The 20,929-nt window shown below is 37.5% G+C and overlaps 1 protein-coding gene across 1 annotated transcript in view; it reads right to left on the bottom strand.

The window, feature by feature from the left end:
* Nucleotides 1-20,929, bottom strand: part of cngb1a (cyclic nucleotide gated channel subunit beta 1a) — a 74,260-nt gene that overhangs the window by 9,489 nt on the left and 43,842 nt on the right. The window contains exons 23-37 of the mRNA XM_037979988.1: nucleotides 14,945-15,092; nucleotides 13,388-13,486; nucleotides 13,159-13,307; nucleotides 11,089-11,304; nucleotides 8,921-9,129; nucleotides 8,780-8,830; nucleotides 7,610-7,696; nucleotides 7,470-7,534; nucleotides 5,213-5,335; nucleotides 3,627-3,768; nucleotides 3,363-3,522; nucleotides 2,560-2,657; nucleotides 2,384-2,467; nucleotides 2,191-2,309; nucleotides 1,702-1,848 (exon numbers count right to left, since the gene is read on the bottom strand). Of these exons, the coding sequence (XP_037835916.1) occupies nucleotides 1,702-1,848; nucleotides 2,191-2,309; nucleotides 2,384-2,467; nucleotides 2,560-2,657; nucleotides 3,363-3,522; nucleotides 3,627-3,768; nucleotides 5,213-5,335; nucleotides 7,470-7,534; nucleotides 7,610-7,696; nucleotides 8,780-8,830; nucleotides 8,921-9,129; nucleotides 11,089-11,304; nucleotides 13,159-13,307; nucleotides 13,388-13,486; nucleotides 14,945-15,092 (1,897 nt within the window). The remainder of the gene's footprint in view (nucleotides 1-1,701; nucleotides 1,849-2,190; nucleotides 2,310-2,383; nucleotides 2,468-2,559; nucleotides 2,658-3,362; nucleotides 3,523-3,626; nucleotides 3,769-5,212; nucleotides 5,336-7,469; nucleotides 7,535-7,609; nucleotides 7,697-8,779; nucleotides 8,831-8,920; nucleotides 9,130-11,088; nucleotides 11,305-13,158; nucleotides 13,308-13,387; nucleotides 13,487-14,944; nucleotides 15,093-20,929) is intronic.

The following is a 20,929-nucleotide window of genomic DNA, read 5'->3' as shown; positions in this document are numbered from 1 at the left end:
TTTTTCCCCGCATGCACAGGGACAACATGCCAACTCCATACTGAAACCTTCTTGCTGTGAGGGGACAGCTCTAACCACTGAACCACCACAATGTTAAAGTTGATACTTCAAAATCCGTGGGAGGAGTTTGTCAAAATACAATATTTGAAATGCCAAAACTGTTTGATCCATAATAGCAGATGACCTGTTTTTTTTTTTGTTTTTTTTTTACATTTTGGTTAGTTCTACATGTGTACACACCAGTACAATAGGTTGCAAAAGTTTACCCCTCATAGTATTCTTTCTATCTTGTTGGGTCACAACCTGGGATTTTATTAGATTTTTAATTTGATTGTAAGTAATAATGATAAAAAATATTCTGGATTCACAAAAGTAAATGGAGGAAAAACTTCTGTTATATAATTCTAAAAAAACATTAAACTAATGTATATGTATTCACCCCTTTTTGTTTTAAAGCCCCCAACCATTTTGTTCCAAACCAATAAACTGTGGCCTGTCATTAAAATATCAGGCACTGCTTTACTGCTTTCCTTTTTTAATGACAGCTCCTAAGGTCTTAAGACCTTAAACTTAATTTTAAAATCAGTAGGCTATTCAATTTTAAATCTATAGAAGTTTAATTCACTCCCATATCAAGATGGTTTGACCCAAACTGGTTCTTGTCACACGCCAGTGCTTGTCAATCACTGTCACATCAAGGAAATGAACAGTGAATAATAAATAAACAGTAGAAGCATGGTTGAAGCATAGCAGCAATGCTGCTGAAAACACAAACTGGTGCAAAATAAAATGCCTTTCTTTTCTCCAAAAAAATAGATCTTTAGGTTGAAAATTATTTATTGTTTATTACTTCCAAAATTGAGAAACTCAGTCAGTGATAGCACAGCACTATGTTTTACATCTTTTTTTTCCAACCAATACTTTGTGCTGGTTAAGGGGTACTTTGGCTGAAAATATATTTCACAGGAGGTATATCACTGAAAAATATTAAGAACCATTAACCTAGAGTGTAGAGGTCTGTGACCAAATCACAGAAAGTGAGCAAAAAAACTTTTTCTGCCCCCACATCTTTTACAATAAATATACAAACTATACATTAATATGTAGTCAATTTTACAGATATTAAACCATAATCTTATGTGGTTGCAGATGATAGTGATTACCAACACATCACCTCAGTTTTTTGTTTAAAACGTTGCCATTATCTGTTAGCAAAATATCTCATTAACCATGGACAGATGAAACTAATGAAACTGTCTGTAATCAAGCAAGAAGAAGAAATTATTGAATGATTGCAAGCACTGATCTGCCCTGCTCCTTAACTGCAAATATGTTTTAAAAAACTTGCATGAATCACAAAAAATAATTTCAAACTCCTTTTAAAAATATTATAATAAATGAAAAATATAGAACAAAGCAATACACAGCATGGTAACCAATTAAATAATATCATTATGTCTTTGGATGGACTACTTTTTGGGTCAAAGGATTTTTTTTCAAAGGGCTGTGCCCCAGCTCCCATGATTTGGCCACTCCTAGGTCTAACACCAACATACTGTGTCATGGCAAAATAACAAACAAAAACCTCGTTCTTTTTCATAGGGGCTCAATCAGTTTTATATATATTTTGTTAAATACCCGTCAAAAACAATCATGTACCATATCAGGATACAGATCTAGTTCATTTCCTTTTGGTCTTACTTTGCTTTCTTACGCAGGAGTTTCTGAGACTCAGGGTAATGAACAAGAATCTCTGCCAGGTCGTTCTTATCCAGAATGAAGAGGTTGGCAAATCCATGTGCCTTCACGTTCGCAGTTCGCCGGTTTCCTCCACCTCCTGCAAGCAGACTGATCAATCAAAGAGGAAAAAAAACATCTGTAAGCATATTTCTGAAAAAAACAATATATATATATATATATATATATATATATATATATATATTTTTTTTTTTTTTTTTTTTTTCTGACATATTTAATACAGTTTTAAAAATAATTACTGGATGCCAGAACTGCAGTTACAAAAAACACTGCACTTTTCTTTAGCTTTGTGCAGCTTCAGTTTGAATAAATCCATCATCATCTGATCAGGTCTCCATAAAGACCCTTTGGTCGAAGAGTTATTTTGTTGAATAGACTGTCTCTCCTGCAGCCTTTTTATTAGTGTCCAGAGGAACAGGAGGCATGTTTTACCTGATCTCGCCAAACACTGAGCCAGCTCTGATGGTGACGAACACCGTCTGCAGGTCTGGACCACCCACCACCTGAACCTCCCCCTGTTTGATGATGTACATCTCTCTTCCGATTTCCCCCTGAAACACACGGTACAAGTGAAGGTTGGCTCCAGCTCAGCAGCACCTGAACACATTTTCAGGTCCGTTCTCACCTTCTTACATACAAAGTCTCCAGGCAGGTACACAACAGACTTGAGCCTGGTCAACATGTCAAACACCATCTGCCTGTCACAGCCCTGAAACACATGCAGATGTTTCACTTGATGCCTCCTGCCTATGCAGCACATCACAGAACAATCAGCTTTTGGTTCTGTTTCATGGTTCTGACCTGAAACAGGGCCACTTTACTGACGATGGAGTAGTTCACGTCCACTGCAATGTCCATCCTCATCTTAGTAGGAAGCTGCACCAACAGCTCCTGTTCATCTGAACAAGAAACCCCACAGTCACCATGAATGCACTGCAATGCATTCAGGTAGAGAGGTTTTCATCACACAAACATCTTTTAGTCAAAGTCCTTCAGATGGGTCTGATTTTCCACCTGCTGTTTGTCCATCCTTTTTACGACTGTTCCCTATTTATATGGTTCAAACATTGAGTCTTTGCAAGCATTTTCTTTTTGTATGGAAGTCAAATAGATGGCAAAGGCAAATGAATAATGTTTTTGCCTGCGTCTGTGTGTGTTTTTTGTCTCATGAGCCACTGCACAGATTTTAATGAAACTCTCAGAAAGTAATCATTGGATGTACATTTGCAGCTTATTAAATTTTAAGGTTAACCCAATTCAAGATAGCAAAGCACCCTTAGAAAACACAAAACCTGCTTTAACTTAGCCAATTTTACAAAAATTAAATTAAAATTTGGTGTGGCACTAATAGATTGCACGGTCAGTATTGGTGTCAAGTCTTTATTTTTGTTAACAAAATATCTTATATATCACTTGACATATATATGATTGAATTTCTCAGAAAATAATTAATGGCTATACATCTAAAACTCATATATACTGTACTCCGAGCACTAACAGATCATGTATTGTCTTTAAAAAGGTTTAAATGAAACAGCTACAACTCCATCTTTTCTCAACACGAAGACCAAACACTGAGTGTGTGTTTGTGTCTGGTTCCTTACCCAGCATGCCCTGGATCTTCCAGGTGTAGTCATACCAGGTTTTGATGCGGTTCTGAACTTCTCGAGGAATGCTATAGGAGTTCATGTACTTGACAGTGCTGTCCATACAGGCTCGGTAGTAGTTCTCCCCGGCAGTTGCTGCTCCAACTACATCCCTCATCTAAAACAAAGGAATTTTACTAAAACCAGACAGTACCCTGTTTTACTCTCAAGCCAACTCCCCAAAACAGATTAACCCCTTAAATAAGCTGGTTTTAGACTGACCTGGCCAATCATGATGGAGAAAGCAAAGACACCAACAAAGTAGTTGATGAGCTGGAAGCAGATCTCAAAGACAGTGGTGGGGTCCGGCAGTCCTCCGATGGTGATCAGTGTTTTCACAGCAAAGTAGTAACAACGAATGTAACTATAAAGGTAAATAATAAGCATTTTATTAGACAAAAAAGGTTTTACTTTAATCTGATGGTTTTTATCTAAGAAAATCATTAATTATGAGTTGCAGGGTTAAAGACCAGGTAACATCATGCATCAGAACGGGTTTCTTCACGCCAGCTTCTCCACTCACATGTCCCATCCCAGCACAGATTTTTGCTTTCCTTGATCAGACATTATTAAACAGACTGAGACAGTAAACGCCATTTGGGATTTGCAAATTTGACAGTGCACTATACTGAGCAAACAAAGCAAACATGTCTCTATGCTGCCTGGACGAGGTGTATTTCCTGCCGGCCATAACAGCCCCGAAGAGCCACCTGTGTGTGGTCTCCTCTGTCTTTTTAAGACGGCTGTATTTTCTAACAGCCTCCAGCTACTTCTCAGAGGAGCAGTAAAAGAAAATTGACTCCATTAAAGCTCACTGACTTTTTTGCATAAACACACCTAGAACAACTTCTGACCAATCATACAATACTTAGTGCAAACCCCTATGAAAAAAAGTTTGGTTTTTCCAAGTCTTTCAATTTCTGACATAGAAATTAATATTACTATTGTCAAGTATGACCCATACACAATTTAAAAGTAAAACTGTGTAAAGATCATGTTATATGCCATGTAAATTTCAGATCTTTTGGCAAGATCACGTTTAAATAATAGAACAGAATTCAAATCACAAAATTTTGAGGACACTCCGAGATCAGAACTCAGTGGTCAGAACCCTAGGGACATTCTCAAGAACAAAACTCTAAGGACAGAATCCTGACAACAGATTCATGTTTACAGAACCTTGAGGACAAAACTTTGATAATAGAACCCTGAGGACAGAACCTTGTGTTCAGACCCCTAAAGACAGAACTCTGAGGACAGAACCTAGAGAATATAGAACCCTTTAGACCAGGGATGGCCAATCCTGGTCCTCAAGGGCCACCATCCTGCAAGTTTTACTTGTTTCTCTGCTCCAACACACCTGATTTGAATCAGTGTGTCATTAACAGGCTTCTGCAGAACATGAAGAGGTGATTTAACCACTGAATCAAGTGTGTTGGAGCAGAGAAACAAGTAAAACATGCAGGACAGTGGCCCTCGAGGACCAGGATTGGCCACTCCTGCTTTGGACAGTACCTTGTGAACAGAACCCAGAAGATCAAACCCTGAAGTCTGAATCCTGAAAACAGAACCCCGAGAACAGAGTACTGAGAACAGAACCTTGGAGTTAAATCCCTGAGGACAGAGACTTGAGGATAGAACCCAGTGAACAGAGAACCCTGTGTGACTTGAACCATACCGGGTCATCAACCCATCCTGCTGCAGCATTATTTATTAAAATCCCATGAATCTGTAAAGCTCTTGGGGCGTTCAGGAGTAAATGGCCTCTGCAGCTTTGTTGTGTTCTTATAGTGAGGATGAGTTCTTACGCATTGCCTTTTCCATTGTAGACCCATTTAGTGGATCCCAGTCCTTCATAGTCAGAACCCCAGTAAAAGAGACAAGCGTTGATGTGCAGAGAATACAGCAAGTAGGTGGAGGTCCGGATCACCCTGACAGACATAGACAACAACAACAGAGAGAAAGGGAAATGAATATTATTATTTGGTGTGCCTAAAAAATGTAAATTAGGTTCATTCCATTTTCAGAACATTGTTTAGACAATGGGAGATGAGATAGACAGGGGTCATCAACAAAATGTATTCAAAAGGCTGAATGTTTCCAATCAGAGTGTGTTCTGACCTTATATTAGACATCTTCTAGCTTACTATGATCAGGCATGTCATGCTGGGTGGGGAAGGAGGCGAACCCAGAGTGCAGACTCATTATAGAGAAAACTAATTTATGAAAATAAAACAAACAAAAACAAAAAAGGCTGACTTGGCAGCAAAACTGAAACTAAGTACAAACATAAATAAATGAAGCAAGGAGCGATAAAACATGAGCAAAGGGCAACGAGCAGGGAACCAAAAGCAATGAACCAGCGGAGAGTGGAGGAGAAGACCTGACTTAAAAAACACAGAGGATAATAGGTATGTGGGCACAGGTGCGTGAAACTCATTACTGTCAGGTGGAGGTGGGCATGGCAGCAAAACCGGTTGAAAAATGAGGAAAAGTGGAAAACCACTGGAAACAGGAAGTACAAAAAGGAAAACAAGATAACAAAACTCAACAAAGGAATACCCAAAACCTCACAACGCAACCTGTTGCCATAGATGATATTTCTAATAAAGCTGCAGTTTCAAAGCTTGGGTTTGTGTTGTTGGTCCACTGTGATATTTAGAAAGACACCAGCTGAAATGAAAAAGATGGTTTCTTCATGACATTTTTATAAATAATGTTGCTCCATTTGTTCTGTATCCTTAAATTATAAATGTTAATATATTTGTCTTTCAGCATCAGAAACAAACTGTATTAACAGAAAAAGACTCTGAGGTGAATCATGTTGCATCAATGTGAAAATAAAAACCTGCAGAACCTTAAGAGTAAGCTCCACAAACTCCAGACTTAAAGACAATCTCTTATTTTGAATTATTTTAATGTCAGATTTATTGCCCGTCACCAAAGGCAGAGTGATAAGTATGAGGTTTGTGTTCATTTGTCTGGACTGATAACAAAATATCTCTTGAAGCAGAGGACCGATTTGAACCCTCCTGTAGCCTTCGGGTCAAATTGACCCAAAGTTACAAGGGCTTCTCTACCTCTTTGTCTCTCTCTTTTGAGAGCTTCAGGAGGGTTAATTAAACTCTCAGAAAGGAATCATTTGTTGTACATGTACAACTAGTGACCTTCTGAAGGTCACTAGTTGAATCCCATTAAAGATGGCTACCACAGCCAACTGAAACTTAAAAACACATAACTGTCTGTAACTCAATCAATTTTACAGATACTAAGCAAAAATTAGGTGTGGTAGTAGCAGAGCATGATCTCTAACATATATTTTGAGTGCAACACGTTGTGCAATAATTTCACTCAAAACAGGCAGTAAATGTTTGGGTCAACCCTGTCTGTCTATTAGCAAAATATATTATGAACTAGAGTGACTTTTAGTGAAACATTCAGAAAGCAATCATTGGATATACATCTACCACTTAGAATTTGGAGTCCACCCAGTTTAAGATCGCCACTGTAGTTAACTGACATTAGCCAACACAAAAATGTCTCTCAGTCAGTTTTACAGATACTGTGCTAAAATATTGTATGGTAATAACTGAGAGTCATTCACATGATATACCCTGAAAGTTAACACATCTTGTGAGATCTCAGATTGCTGCATAAGGTCATTTACAAGGTTTGACCAAAATGATTGAAACAATGCAATGAAAGATATTCTTTCAAGGAATGCTAGGGCTTTAATTAAACTTTTTTGCAGTATATGATCTTTGAAAAAACTGCAATATCAGTGATTCTTTGCACTGTATATTGTACTTTCTGACTTTATTAAATATGGATTCATTTTTTAGCAAAATGTTATTTTGTTTTTTTTTGTGTCACATTCTGGTCACGAAGAAATGCTGTTACAATTCTTGCCTCTGTGGGCTTGGACCACAAATAAACAGAAACCAAAGGTCGGGTGTGTTTGTCTAAATTTACAGAAACAAAGTTGGCTTCTTGCTGAAACAGGAAAACCCAAAGTTATAGCTTATTGAGTTTTATGTCATTTTTTCTCCGTGTGTGGTTCTTTACCTGTAGATGTATGCTTTCTTCATGACAGCCTCCATCCTGTCGTTAAACTCAAAGAAAACCATGTACTAAAAAAGAAGCAACAATCAGCTGTCTATCCTGAAAGAATTGGAGCTGAAAGAGGCTGAGGAATATCAGCTGACCTTAAGCAGACGAGGAAATCTCAACAGAGGGTTCACCCCTGTGAAGAAGTAAAGTATCTCCATGGGAAACAGACTGATGAGGTCCATCTGAAGAAAGCACAAACTGTTTAAACAAAACCAAAGTTTTTCTGCTAAGTGAACAAAACATGCCAGCACAATCAGAATCATTCATCAGGATGAACAAATTTTTGAGCTTTAAAAGAAACAAAAACTGCAAGTGGTCATGACATAGGTCCAACCCCCTACTCTCGCCCATGTTGCCCCCATCAGCCTGAAGACCTACAGACCTTTAGGTTGACAAGGTGTCATCCTAAAGCTTGTTTGTATTTCTAAGCTCCTGACAGCCTAGGGTAGTATCTCACTGTACTGTGACTGTTGGAGACCAGTTGGGAGCTCAAAATTGCAAACATTTGTGAAAAAATAGACAAATTTTTTGTGGTTGTCTCACTGAATTCTGAGTATTTGCAACAAATAGACCAGCAAACAGTGTAGCCACATATTGAACAGACAGATTTTTGAAAAAAATCACTGTTTATTTCTGTGTGCACAGCTTGTTAAACCGTATTCTTCACATTATTTCACTGCCCACCACCAACCACATAGTACCCACCTTGGCACCTGTTTATGATTTATTCTGCTGGAGTACACTTTAGAAATGAAGACAAGCAGATTTAGACCATTCTTTTTAATAATCAGTTTTTATCATCTGTCTGGTTATTAGACCTGGACATTCGGGGCTGTAAGCACAGATGTTTTCCGTCAGAGGAGAGCTCCTGTGCAAGTGTCAAAATACAGCTTCGGCACTATAGAATTACAAAAACTAATGTGAGAAGAGTTGAAGATGCTGGCAACAAATTTGTGACTAAAATTTGTTTCACAAATATTTTGAACATGTGGTTTAGTGCTGCGGTATGAGTTCTTTTAGAGAAGACTAAAAATGAAAAAAACTGAACCATTACAATTGGGCTTCATTTTTCACCGGAGGAATAAAAATGCTACTTTGTTGTAACAGCTTTCCCTAGTCTCCATGGGCTTGGACCGCGTATAAACACTACCCAAAGGTCAACAAACATTTAATAAATGGTTTCTTACAAGAGATGAAGTTGATTTGAAATGATAGACAATAAATATTTATGTACATACTGTTTCTGTGGATAAATTAGTTCTCACCTTAAACCTCTCAGTGGTCATGTAATGTTCTCTCATGTCCTTTTTATCACACTAAAAAACAAAACAAGTTCAAATTGGTTAAAGGTTCTATTTCTGAACCGATCAAACTAAGAAGATGTTTGTTTCTTTGTATCCACTGACCACAATATCTCCTCCACGGACGAACTGCAGTCTGGGCTGGAAGATCACTATGTCAGCAATGTAGATGAAGTCACAGGTGTAGTCAGCCAACAGCCACAGGTGGATGTTTTCAGTTGTTTGGTAGGGGAATGCCCAGCGGATGGGGATCAGCCACACATTCCAATTCCATGCCGCCACCACAAAGAACAGCCAGACCACGTAAATTATATCTGAGGACACAGAAAATCAATTAAAAAACAGGCATTTAACCAGACACCAGTCTTTGGCCAGACACAGATCTCTACCCAGACACTAAACACTGTTCTATACCCAAACACTGGTCTGTGGTCAGACACCAGTTTTTGCTCAGACACTGGTCTTTGCCTAGACATGTAGCTCTACCCAAACACCAGTCTTACCCATACACAAGTCTTTTCCCAAGACACTGGTATTTACTCAGAGACCACTCTTAACCCAGACACAGGTCTTTTCCTAGACATCTGTCTGTACCCAAACACCAGTCTTGCCTAAAAAACAGTCTTTACCCAGACACTTGTCTTTACCCAAGTCTCTGGTCTTTACTCAAGGACCAATTGTTATCGAGACATGAGTCTTTGCCCCAACCCCAGCCTTTGCCAAGACACTGGTCTATGCCTAGACATCTGTCTCTACCCAGATATTAGTCTTTACTAAAATACCACTTTTTAACCCAGGAACTGGTCTTTACTCAAGAGTTGGTCTTTACTCAGACACTGAACCACACCCAGTCCCTGGTCTTCATATGAACTCCTTGTCTCTACTCAGAGTCCACAATCTGAGTAAAAAATGTATGTAAGTGTTTTTAAACATACAGAGAGAAATGTTTGCAGTATTTATAAAATAATACTGTATAAATGTTTTTTTTTTGGATTACACTTAAGGAAAAGGACCAAATCAAATGCCTTGGTGGTTTGGAAAATACAACTTGAAGGTCTTAGTGTTTAGAATATGTTGTCTGATGTAAATGCATTGCATTGAATGTTCCCTCAAAGACTGGAGAGGTGCATCAAGAATCAATTGAAATCTGTATTTAAATTATTATCTACCATTTGATTTATGACCACAACCAATAATACAGTAGAAAATACAATCCTAATAAAAACAAAACAAATTCTTTTTTTTTCTTGAAATATCCTTTCAGACAGAATGAAGCCAAGATGTTTTATGTTTTAACTGTCATCAGCTTTGTAAATACTTATATATTCCAATAAAACTTGTTTCAGTAAAGTTTGTTTTCTCTGCAATGTTTCCACTCCTCCTTTCAACATTTAAAATGCATACTCATGATAGTGATACCAAATGATAAAAAAGAAATAAAAATAAAATCAAATAGTATGGAGTTGCCTTTTCCCATTTTTGGCTTCTATACAACAACATGTTTAAAGAGACACTTGTGAAGGTAACCATATTGTAGAGCTTGACAAAGGTTGAAAGTAATCCCTGATCCATGTGATTCTATCAGCTGTTGATATTTAATGGTTCCTGATGTGGTGATGTCTGAGAGATTGGCAATCATAGCTGTTCAGCTTAGCTCCCTAAAATTCCTCTAGATTCCTTGAATGGTTTCATGATATTCTGCTCTGTAGAAAAGAAATGTGCAAATTCTCTCAAAAGTTTTGAGAAACTTTGTCTAATCAGTTCAATAATTTTCTCCGACATTTGTTGTAAAAATGAACATCTACTGAATATATTTGCTTCTCAAACACTCAGACTGAACTGGATACTGATTTTAGACCAAATCAGGGTTATAATTAGCAAGTGTGACACATCATTGCTCTATTTGTTCTTCCTCAGCCCAAACTGGTTTTGAAATGTGTCACAGTCTAAAATTCCTGAATGAATGATATAAACATTTCAAGCTGATGAGCCAAAACATGAAACTTTTTGGTTTTATTCTGTCTGAAAAAGATATAAAAATCAAAGAAAATTAAATAAGCACAGTTTCTCTTTTAGTTTAATGTAGGTTTTCTGTCTTGTCCAAACTTGTGGTTATCTGGGATTGAAGGTACCAGAAGATCTGCTGCAGGTCTTCTAATGGGACAAAGTCTTCATTAGGAACCAGAGAAAGAAAATAAGGTCTGTTTTTTGAACACCTCTCTTACTCAAACACTCAGTGCCTTTGAGTTGGGATATTTTGGAGAAACTCTCACCAGTAAATGGGTCAATACTAGAGGGGAAGCGGTATTCCAGGACAGCTTGCAGCCAGTCGGGAATCGGGGGAGGTTTGGGAATTTTAACTGGATACCCCAGAAGTTCAAACTGAAATTCCTCCCCCTCATCTTGTTCCTGTGCTGCTGTCGTGTCATCCTTCTTCTCCCCTTCTGGAGGGGGTGGTGGAGGAGGAGGCGGTGGAGCTTTGCTTGGGGCTGTAAATATCAGGACATAAGGTTTAGAATATCTTACACTGAAGTCAAGTCTTGCATGTCGTATATATCGAGAACCCAAAGTAAGGTCACAGAGCTGGACCAACAAAACACTATAAAAAGCAGCAACACATATATAATACAGCCTAGTACATACCCTACATACAAATCCCTGTAGGTATTGTATATGTACCAGATATGTACTTGGTAAGCATCACATAAGTACCAAGCACATACCAGGTATGAACCAGGCTTGTACCATGTATGCACCCGGTAAGTACCACTTAAGTATCAGGTACATACTCAGTAAGTACCACATAAAACTAGGTATGAACCCAATAAGTACCACATAAGTACCTGGTACATACCAGGTTTGCGTATACCAAGTATGTACCCTATAAGTATAGAGTAACAAGCCACATCATAATAAACCCAGTCCCTGTAGGTACCTGGTATGTTCCAGATACCTACTTGATAAGTACCACATAAGTACTTGGCATGTACTAGGTACTGGGTGTGTACCCAGTGAATATAGGGCAATAAATCACTATATAAAAGCTTGTCCCTGTAGGTACTTAGGTACCCAGGGTACTGGTAAGTTTCCTGGGTACCAGGGAAGCACCAGGCACGCACCTAGTAAGCATAAGCTAACAAGTCATTTCATAATACAGCCTGGTCTCTATAGGTACCTAGTAAGTACCTGATACATATCAGGTAAAAAACCATTTATGTACCCAGTGTGTTCTATGTAAGTGCTCACTACTGACTGGGTAAACCCTGTTAAGTATTGCTACAAAGAGCTGTTATTAAAGAAAAAGGCTGACATAACAAAAATGTCCCAAGTAGAAAATACAAAAATAAATAAATGGGAGAAGGGTGCAGAGCTGGTAAACAGGACATGAAAACAGGAGGCAAACAGTAGGATCTGACAACTGGGTGAAGAAACAAGGAGTAAAAGGAGTTTATATAAACTGGGAGAGATGATTACTGAGTGAGTGCAGCTAAGCAGATTAGCAGATGAAGGACAAATGAGTAATGAACTGGAGTCAAGGATCTCTGAGAAAAACAGTAGAGGATAACTGGAAAGCTAATTAATCTAAAATACAAAGAAACTCAGAGATAATATCAAAGAATAAATGATAAGTAAAAAAATGAAAACACTGAATATAAAGAATGAGGAAAGTAAACAACAAACAAACAAACAACTAAAAAGCACCTAAAAAATCCCACAGCCCTGACATCAGGAGATAATTGGTGTCATCACATTACTAATAAGGCCTAAACACCTCATCTATCCCACAAATCTAATGTGGGCAGCGTCTAGAAGTCATTTATTTTTGCAGGAATCATTAGGTCTGCAGACAGAGAAATGGAACCTACACCCTAAATACTGGAGGAGATCAGGCTCATTGCTTTTGGGTCTATAGGGATTTGCACTTTCGGCATCAACTTTTATAACACATAAAAAATGTTGTTTTTAATACAAAACTTTTAATCATCTTTCAGGAACATTGCCAATTATTGGCATTGTCATCCCCATATGGTTCTGTTTTTGTTATTTTCTGTTTCTGCTGTGTGAAGGCAAATACACAGAAATTGACTAAAGAGTTTTTTTTTAAAGATATAAATCTTTAACGACCATCCCCTTTAAAGCACCGCAAGGTTAAATTGAGTGGTGAGAATTTCCTCTCAAAGGTTCCTATGCCTAAAAAACTCATGTCAAATTTTTTATTTAACCAAAACATGAAGTTCTAAGGATCTCCTAGGTAGGGGTATGATCCAGAAAAAAAGTACTTTAAAGTTGTGCCACTGGAATCAAATATGTGGATACTTCTTGTAAACAGAGGAAACACATACAGGCTGTGGGACTCTCGTCCTCAGATGCATCCGGGTCCACCAGCCGGTCTTTCTGGCGTTCTGTTCGACCTTTGAAGAGCTTGATCAGCTCATTCAGACGGTCCTGTACGCCAGTGCTCCCGATGCTGGCAGTGGACAGTGGTCGCATTCTGCAGGACAACAGTAGGATGATGAAAGTGAAGGACAAACCTAATGGCGAAAACTCACACTGTGCATTTTTGAAACTTACTCATCATCTGCAGTCAGCAGATCTCCCTGACTTGACCAGGTCTTCATACTGACCTTCAGCAGCTCCTCATCTTCCTCATTTGCTGATAGATCACCTTTACTAGAGACACAAGAACATCATCATCATCAGTCTTTGAATGCAAATTTGTCAGCAGCTGCACCTACAGGAGCTAAAGAAAAACCTCATCTGAACCTTTTTTTTCAGATCTGCTGAAACATGAAACAAAAGTTCTGATTTGCAAATTTAACCTGAACTGAACACCTGGATTAAGTACAGATTTTCCTCCATCATCCAGGTCCACAGACCCAAGTACTGGGACACAAGCCAACTGGACTACTGAGGAAGAAAGCCCTGTTAGCTTCTGTTTTAGCTTTTATTATTAAAAAGAAGATTTCACCATTTCTCAATCCAGACCCACTCAAACCTATTTTAGTTCAGCCATGTGACCTGGATCCAAACTTGGTTCCAGATTTGGACCTGTTGCTAAACCGGTAGTTGAGTTAGACAAGGACCAGAACCTAGACCTAAACAACGAGCAAGACCAGGACTTGCACCTTAAACTGGTCATGAACTTAGATCAGTACCTGAACCCAATTCTTGACCAGACATGTACTTGTACCTATAATTTGCTCTGGATATGAACTTGGATCTGGACATGGCCCTGAACCTGAATGTGAACCTACACTTGGATTTGAACTTAGACCCAGACTTGAATGTAGACACAGATTAAGACCTGGAAATGGACCAAGATCAGAAGAGATGGACTTGGACATAAATTGGGAAATGGACCAAGACTTGGATTCGGATATGTCATTTGATTTGATTTTGAGATTCTTTTAACACATGCAGGAGTGGAAAATTGCCAACTCAGACTCAATTCCTCTACCTCCACTGGGATACAGTTAAAGCTCTGCTGGAGGTGGGAGTTGACAATCTTTTTGATTCTGCCAGGCATTCCCAGCAAACCCACACTACATATTTGGATCTGATGATCTGTCTGGCATCTTCCCCTGCCATCTGATCCAACTGACCACCAGCTGTTGATCAGCTGATAGCTCCTCTCTTCACCCAAGTGTTCAAAGCATACAGCTGCAGGAAGTGAGAGACACAGGTCTGAAGTTACCATGACCCTAATGAGCCACTGGCAACAGCTTTAACTTTTATTTTGATCTTGGTTTTCTTTATACTTCTGCAATTTATCTGTCAAAATGTCTGCCATTTTGTTAGCTTAGATTATTACAAAAGGAAGTATTGAATTCCTGTTGGGTTTTAGAGAAGAATGTTGTATGTTGGAGTTTCAGCACGAGCTGCATTTGCACCCATTAACATTCCTGCAGAAACTTTATAGTATTAAATCATCTTTCAACATAAAAAGAAGTAGATTTCAGAAACATGATTAAATCTTGGACTTGTGCTTCTGATCATAAGCTGAAACCTAAAACTTGATGAAGACACAAATATGGAAAGTGAGGACCAATGAAACTGTTGCATGTATTGATGTGTCAACATGTGTTTCTCATTGTTCTGAGACTCACAGCACCCCTATCAGGATGTTACCTGAACTCTGGGATCATCTGAGAATTGGTCTCCGGTTCTGGTGTTGTGATAATTTGAGGTATGTTCAGGTTGTGTTTGTGCACTGCTTCTCGATCTGTGTTCTCCACCTTCTGCTTCAGAGCTTCATTCAAACCTTTGCTGCTGTTTTCTGTGGACCAGAAGAGAACAGTTGGAGTTTAGGGGACATTGAGTTGAGTCTGCACTGTAAGAACTAAACACTCAGACGACATGCTGGATGATTTCTGTTGAATCAGAAAACCCTCATATGGGTCACTTTTAATTACTGCTTGGGAACAACAGAAATTTTATGATTCAGTCAAGGATGATAAACTGGCTTTACTAGAGGAAAAACAAAATATTGAAGACATTTTTGTGGAAATTTCATTTTATGAAATCCAAATGGGACATCAGAAATATTGATATAAAAACAAATTTCTGGTTCTTCTTCTTTTCAGTCAAAGAAGACCTTCCAAGTTTGGCAAAACAGAGATTGTACCCTTCAGTAAATCATTTAAGGGAACTATACTTTCAAGCAATATAATGTTAAAAAGCAAATCATATCCACCATTTATATAGACAAAATAATGCATTTATACCTTTGAAAATTATGCCCCCTCCCCCCATCAGCCTAACAGTAGTTGGTCCCTTGTACCTCTAACACCTGCTTAAGGAACACAGAGTTGTGAGGGAGACTGCCTGAGAACTGGAGCAGTGCAGCTAGCATAAACAAATGGCCTCTAGTATTGCACACTTGTAGGAACAATAGACCTTGTTTGCTAGACATTTGCTTAAGCTATAAAAACCGTTAATGTAAAAATACTGTAGACTGTTTAGGTTTTTAAAATTAAAAAAAAGCTAAATTTTACTTGGAGGTAGCCATGTTGTTCAAGTTTATTTAACCAGGACAGTGTGCAATTATAACATTAAAGTATAAAACACTTGAAGCATTACACCAGATTTAGCCTTAGGCTAATTTTGAACCGCTTACTTCAACATCACCTGGGGTCTTTGGCACTAGCCCCATCCAGCCAATCGGCTACAAATATCTTCCTTTCCTCTTTTTCAATTTAAGCCCAAGTGTAGTGGCAGAAAGAAGAATGCAGAAATAGTTTGAACTGGATATGAATATGAAAACTAAAAGCACTCAGTAAGCGCAAACCTCTGTCAAGGTCACAGGGGGATTAAGAAATAGTGTGATCTGGATTATAATCTGGATCACCACCAAAATGTAATCTATTGTTTTTTGTGACAACCCCAACATTTCCTGAAAATTTCATCCAAATCTGTTCATTAGTTTTTACCTGATCTTTGCTAACAGAGAGACAAACAAACCAATGGACACAACCAAAAATATAACTTCTTTGGTGGAGGAAACAAAAGGGTCACATGTAGGAGCAAAGAGAAGTTTTTAACAAAGGGGTTACATGTGACCTTGACCTTTGACCCCATGAACCTTGAAATCAATAGGCATCATCTTTGACCCATGAAGTGTCCAGCTGTGCAGATTGACATTCCTACATTACGCTGTTGGACAGTTTGAGCACTAGGTCAACTGTGATGTTGATGTTTGACCTCATGACCTTAAAATCAATGGTGATCACCTTTGACCTGAGAGGTGTCCAACTGTGCAGTTTAATTTACCTCTGTTACATTGTTGCAGAGTTACAGCACAAGCTGATTTGTGAACTTTGACTGGATCACCACCAAAATTTAATCACTTGTTCCTTGTACCATGTTTGAAAAGTAAAGAGCTTTGCTTTCTATCAGAAACTGGTTACGGTAAGCATTGGGATCAACCACATTCTCATACAGATTAGTCAAGTGTGTTAGTATACAATAATAAGTCATTATATAATATTAGACATAGATATTGTGCCAATATCAGTTGGATGGGGCTTGTACAGAAGATGCCAGCTGATATCAACAAGTACAACATGGTGATGTCTAAGTAAAACTCAGCTTTTAAATCTAAAATACCAAACAGTCTACAGTTTTTTTTACGATCACATTTTTATAGCTGAAGCTGACTTGCTATATCTATTTAGAGCTGTATATTTTTGTAAAGCTGCTATAGATCAGTGACAATTATTCAATGATCACAGAAAAGTATGATTCAAACTACCCTCAACATGATTCTCAGTAGTCTTTGGAATGAGGAAAACCACACCCATATTTGATGTACATTGACACCTGTAGAGTGAACACATTAATAAATTGTATATAAGATACTGTACCAATAAGGAACACTGTTATATTTAATATTTCCTTTAATATGATTATTAATATGTCTGCCCATGCCAATTTAACTCCTAAGTGATTTACAAATTGTATAGTAGTAATTGGTAGTAGGATATAGCATTCATTATGAATGAAGGTTACATCTGTTCATTTTAAACAGTATATTTGACTGTACCTTTGGCATCCCCCCAACATTTGCTCTCAATAAATCTCCCTGTTTATTGTCCCACAATATTGACATTAAATTTCCACCCCTGATTTAAGTGTTAAGTGTTAAGTGTTTTGTTTGTCAGGTTTTCAGTCTTCATTAGCAATTTCACAGCAAAGAAGGTCCACTCCTGGAACTCTTCTTCAGTCCTGTTTTCTAACATATTGTATATTCAGACTTTATACTGACACTGGTGGGTGTTTACTTTTCAGTTTCTGATGTCATCAGATCTGACACATAGTTTATATTTTCGTTTTGATTTTGTTGATAAAGTTGATGTTAGGTTTTCAAGTGAAAACATTCTAAAATATATTAATGAGAGTGGAGCAACACATCAACCTCTGCTCATTGCTCTGTCCCTTTTTTATTTTGGTAAAAAAGTCTCTCCCACTCTGACTGCTGCTGAATGGAACTCCTGAAGCAATTTCTAATAAAACAGCATTGCTCTGAAATTATTTTCTTGACAACCGCAAATATCATGGGCTGTCAGGAAAATAATATTATCAAGATATTGCTTATCAACAATTTCCAGTGTTACAAATTAATTTTAATAAATGTTGACTGATGTTCTTCTAATTGGCCGAATCACATGGTGGTCTGATGTGTCTGATGTTGACAGATAGTGAATCCACTAGAGGAAGGCTTTTCTCACACTTACCATGTTCTTGTTTATTAAACTGCTTTATTTTGCTGTATTGGCTGTCAGTCAAGGAGTAAGAGTAAATTCATTCGTCAAGTATTTGACGTCAGTCAAAAAATAAAACTGCAATTAAAATGGCTCTAAAACAAGCAAAATTATACTTTAGTAGCAAAACAAATTTTATTTTTTGATGACATACACACACACATACTGTTATGTTTATATATATATATATATATATATATATATATATCCCAGGAACAACATCAGACATCTCAGTCCAAAAATGTGCAGTTCTAGGCACAGCCAAGATACTGCGCAGAACCCTCAAGCTCCCAGGCCTCTGGTAGAGGACCCGAGCTCAGAGGATGAAAAAGAGACCACCCTTTTTATAGAAGGGAGAAGGGAATTTTTATATATATATATAAAAACGGAGGAAAACAATCTCTTTGCAGGCTGGATTGAAACCACAGATCCTTTCTTTTACTGCTCATCTCTATTTAGAGAAATACAATTCCGTAATATATTTTTCTATGAAAAATACAGCACAGGACCTTTTAGGCCAAACAGTTTTTCTTTTAGTTTGTTCCGGGAAGTTCTGCGTTGATCGTTTACACCCAAAGGGGGATAGGCCATTTGAAGGAGTAATGTTTCTTCACTTCAATAAGAACATGGTTCTGTCTGACAGATTAAGGTGAGTTGCTGCATTATATTTTAATTGTAATTTCTAAAAACAAAAAGTTTAGTGAACACACAGATGATTATTTTACACTCAGTCGTGTTTGTTTAAAAAACCTTTATACAGTCCTGCTCACCATTATTGGCACCCATGAAGTTTAAGTACATATAATGGAATATTTACTGAAGGAAATTCATCAAGTGAAACAACATTTTATTGCTGATAGCTTGTGCTTGATGCAAAACAGCAAATGATCAAAAACATTTAAAAAGANCACCCTTTGCTGCAAATCAATATGAAAACCCAATTTGGCTCACCTGTTGCAAATCACACATAAAGATCACTTGTGATGGACTGCCTCCACACATATGACATGAATTAACCAATGAATGATCATGAAGATGTTCACTTAGCTATGCAAATCATGAAGGGGTGCCAATAATGGTGAGCAGGACTGTACTAATTAACAAATTACAGATTTTGTTGACTTTTAAAAAAATTTACTTTTTTATCTAAAAAATAGTTATTGAAACATCTGCTAGTCTTTAGGTTGTGTCTTCTGTTTTTGAAAGATTTAGCTTTAGCATTCATTCTTTTCTGCTCTTGTATGCTTCAGACTTTTGTCCTGACAACACATTTCCATGTAAACTGTCCTGATAATCTTCAGTTTCCTCTGGTACATTTAATGCCTCCATCGTTTGAAGAAATAGATCAGGACAGCACCATGATGAACCCTCCACCATGCTTTACTGTTGACAGGCTGTTGGCAAATCCTGTGTTTTTTTCTTTTGTCAATTTTAAGGACCTAAAACTTAAACATGACAGGAGCTGTGTAGTGATGAGATCTTGTTTTTAGAAATTGTTTTCTTTCTTGTTGATAAGGACTGAGCTGCACCTTGATCACTTTCAGATTCTGAAGGTCACCATGAACAACTTCTCATTTTATACAAAAAACTAATTTAATCAGACGTGGTGGCTTAGTAACACAGAAAAAAAATGAAAGGCAGAGCGATACATTCACTGAACAAATTTTATTCAAACTCTCAGAAAACAATCATTGGATGAATATCCACAATTGATTTACTTTTGAAGTCTGCTCAGTACACGATGGTTGCCATAGCCAACTTTATTTACCCAAAACAAAAATGGCTATGACTCAGTGAATTTTACAGATACTAAGCTAAAATTTGATGTGGCAGTAGCTGAGAGTCATCCTCAACACATAATTTGAAAGCTGACAGACCCAGTAACATGTTTGTTTAAAACTTTGTAATGCAAGACAGTGGAAGATATGCATTCCTTCTGGGAATGTTTTTTTTTTATTTATCTTTTGTTTTCTAGAACAAAATTAATGTGAATTTATGTCAGCCAGAATTGATCAAATTATCAAGCTACAGTCTCCGTGAGGGGCCAAAAACATCGACAACACATTTTCTGCAGATTGAACTGAAACAGCTGTTTCCTGAAATCTTGCTTCTCTTTTTGTTTTCTGTTAACTCATGTGTTACTGTTGTAGTGTTCTCAGTTGTCTGTTAGCAGGCACTCCTGCTCCATCACCATGGTAACTAATGCTGTCCCATCAGCAGCTTTGGAGGAGGTGATCAAAATTACCTTCCATCTTTTGCAAAAGAAAAAAAAAACAAAGTAAAAAAATACCCCCAACCCTACCTTCTTTTTAAACTAAATACCTTGTCATGGCATGCTCAAAGGATTCTAATATTATCCATAAATCTTTTATTCAGCATTTAATATGAGTTGTCTGAGTCACCTTGCTGGAGCTAAAATCCCATTTATTCTATGTTAAATTGTTATTGTTCATGTTTTTCATTAATTCAACTAAAGAAATGTGGCAGGCAGTTGACATAACTTGAGTCTTGTCTGTTATGTTTCGACAACTCTTATCATATATCAGTGTTGCTTGGATGGAAAAATTGGAACATTAGAAACATTTTCTGACATTTTCCAACAGTCACAGACAATGAAAATATTGATGTTTATTTATAATGGATGAGTTCCACCATGACTGAGGTTTCAAATCAACACTAAAGTTCAAAATGTGGAGGACAGAGAAGAATCTGATTAATGTTCTGTTGCACATTTCTGTTAAAGTGGGATGGATGGAGTCACCTAAACCAGAGGAAAATCTGTTTGCTTCAGGACACTTAAATCAGTGTTTGTGCTGTTTGTTTAACAATAAATGTGATTAGCAGTTCCTGTTCC

The sequence above is a fragment of the Kryptolebias marmoratus genome, linkage group LG15 (assembly GCF_001649575.2).
Source record: "Kryptolebias marmoratus isolate JLee-2015 linkage group LG15, ASM164957v2, whole genome shotgun sequence".
Lineage (NCBI taxonomy): Eukaryota > Metazoa > Chordata > Actinopteri > Cyprinodontiformes > Rivulidae > Kryptolebias > Kryptolebias marmoratus.
The sequence above is the reverse complement of the archived record's forward strand: the minus strand, read 5'-3'. Positions and strand labels throughout refer to the sequence as shown.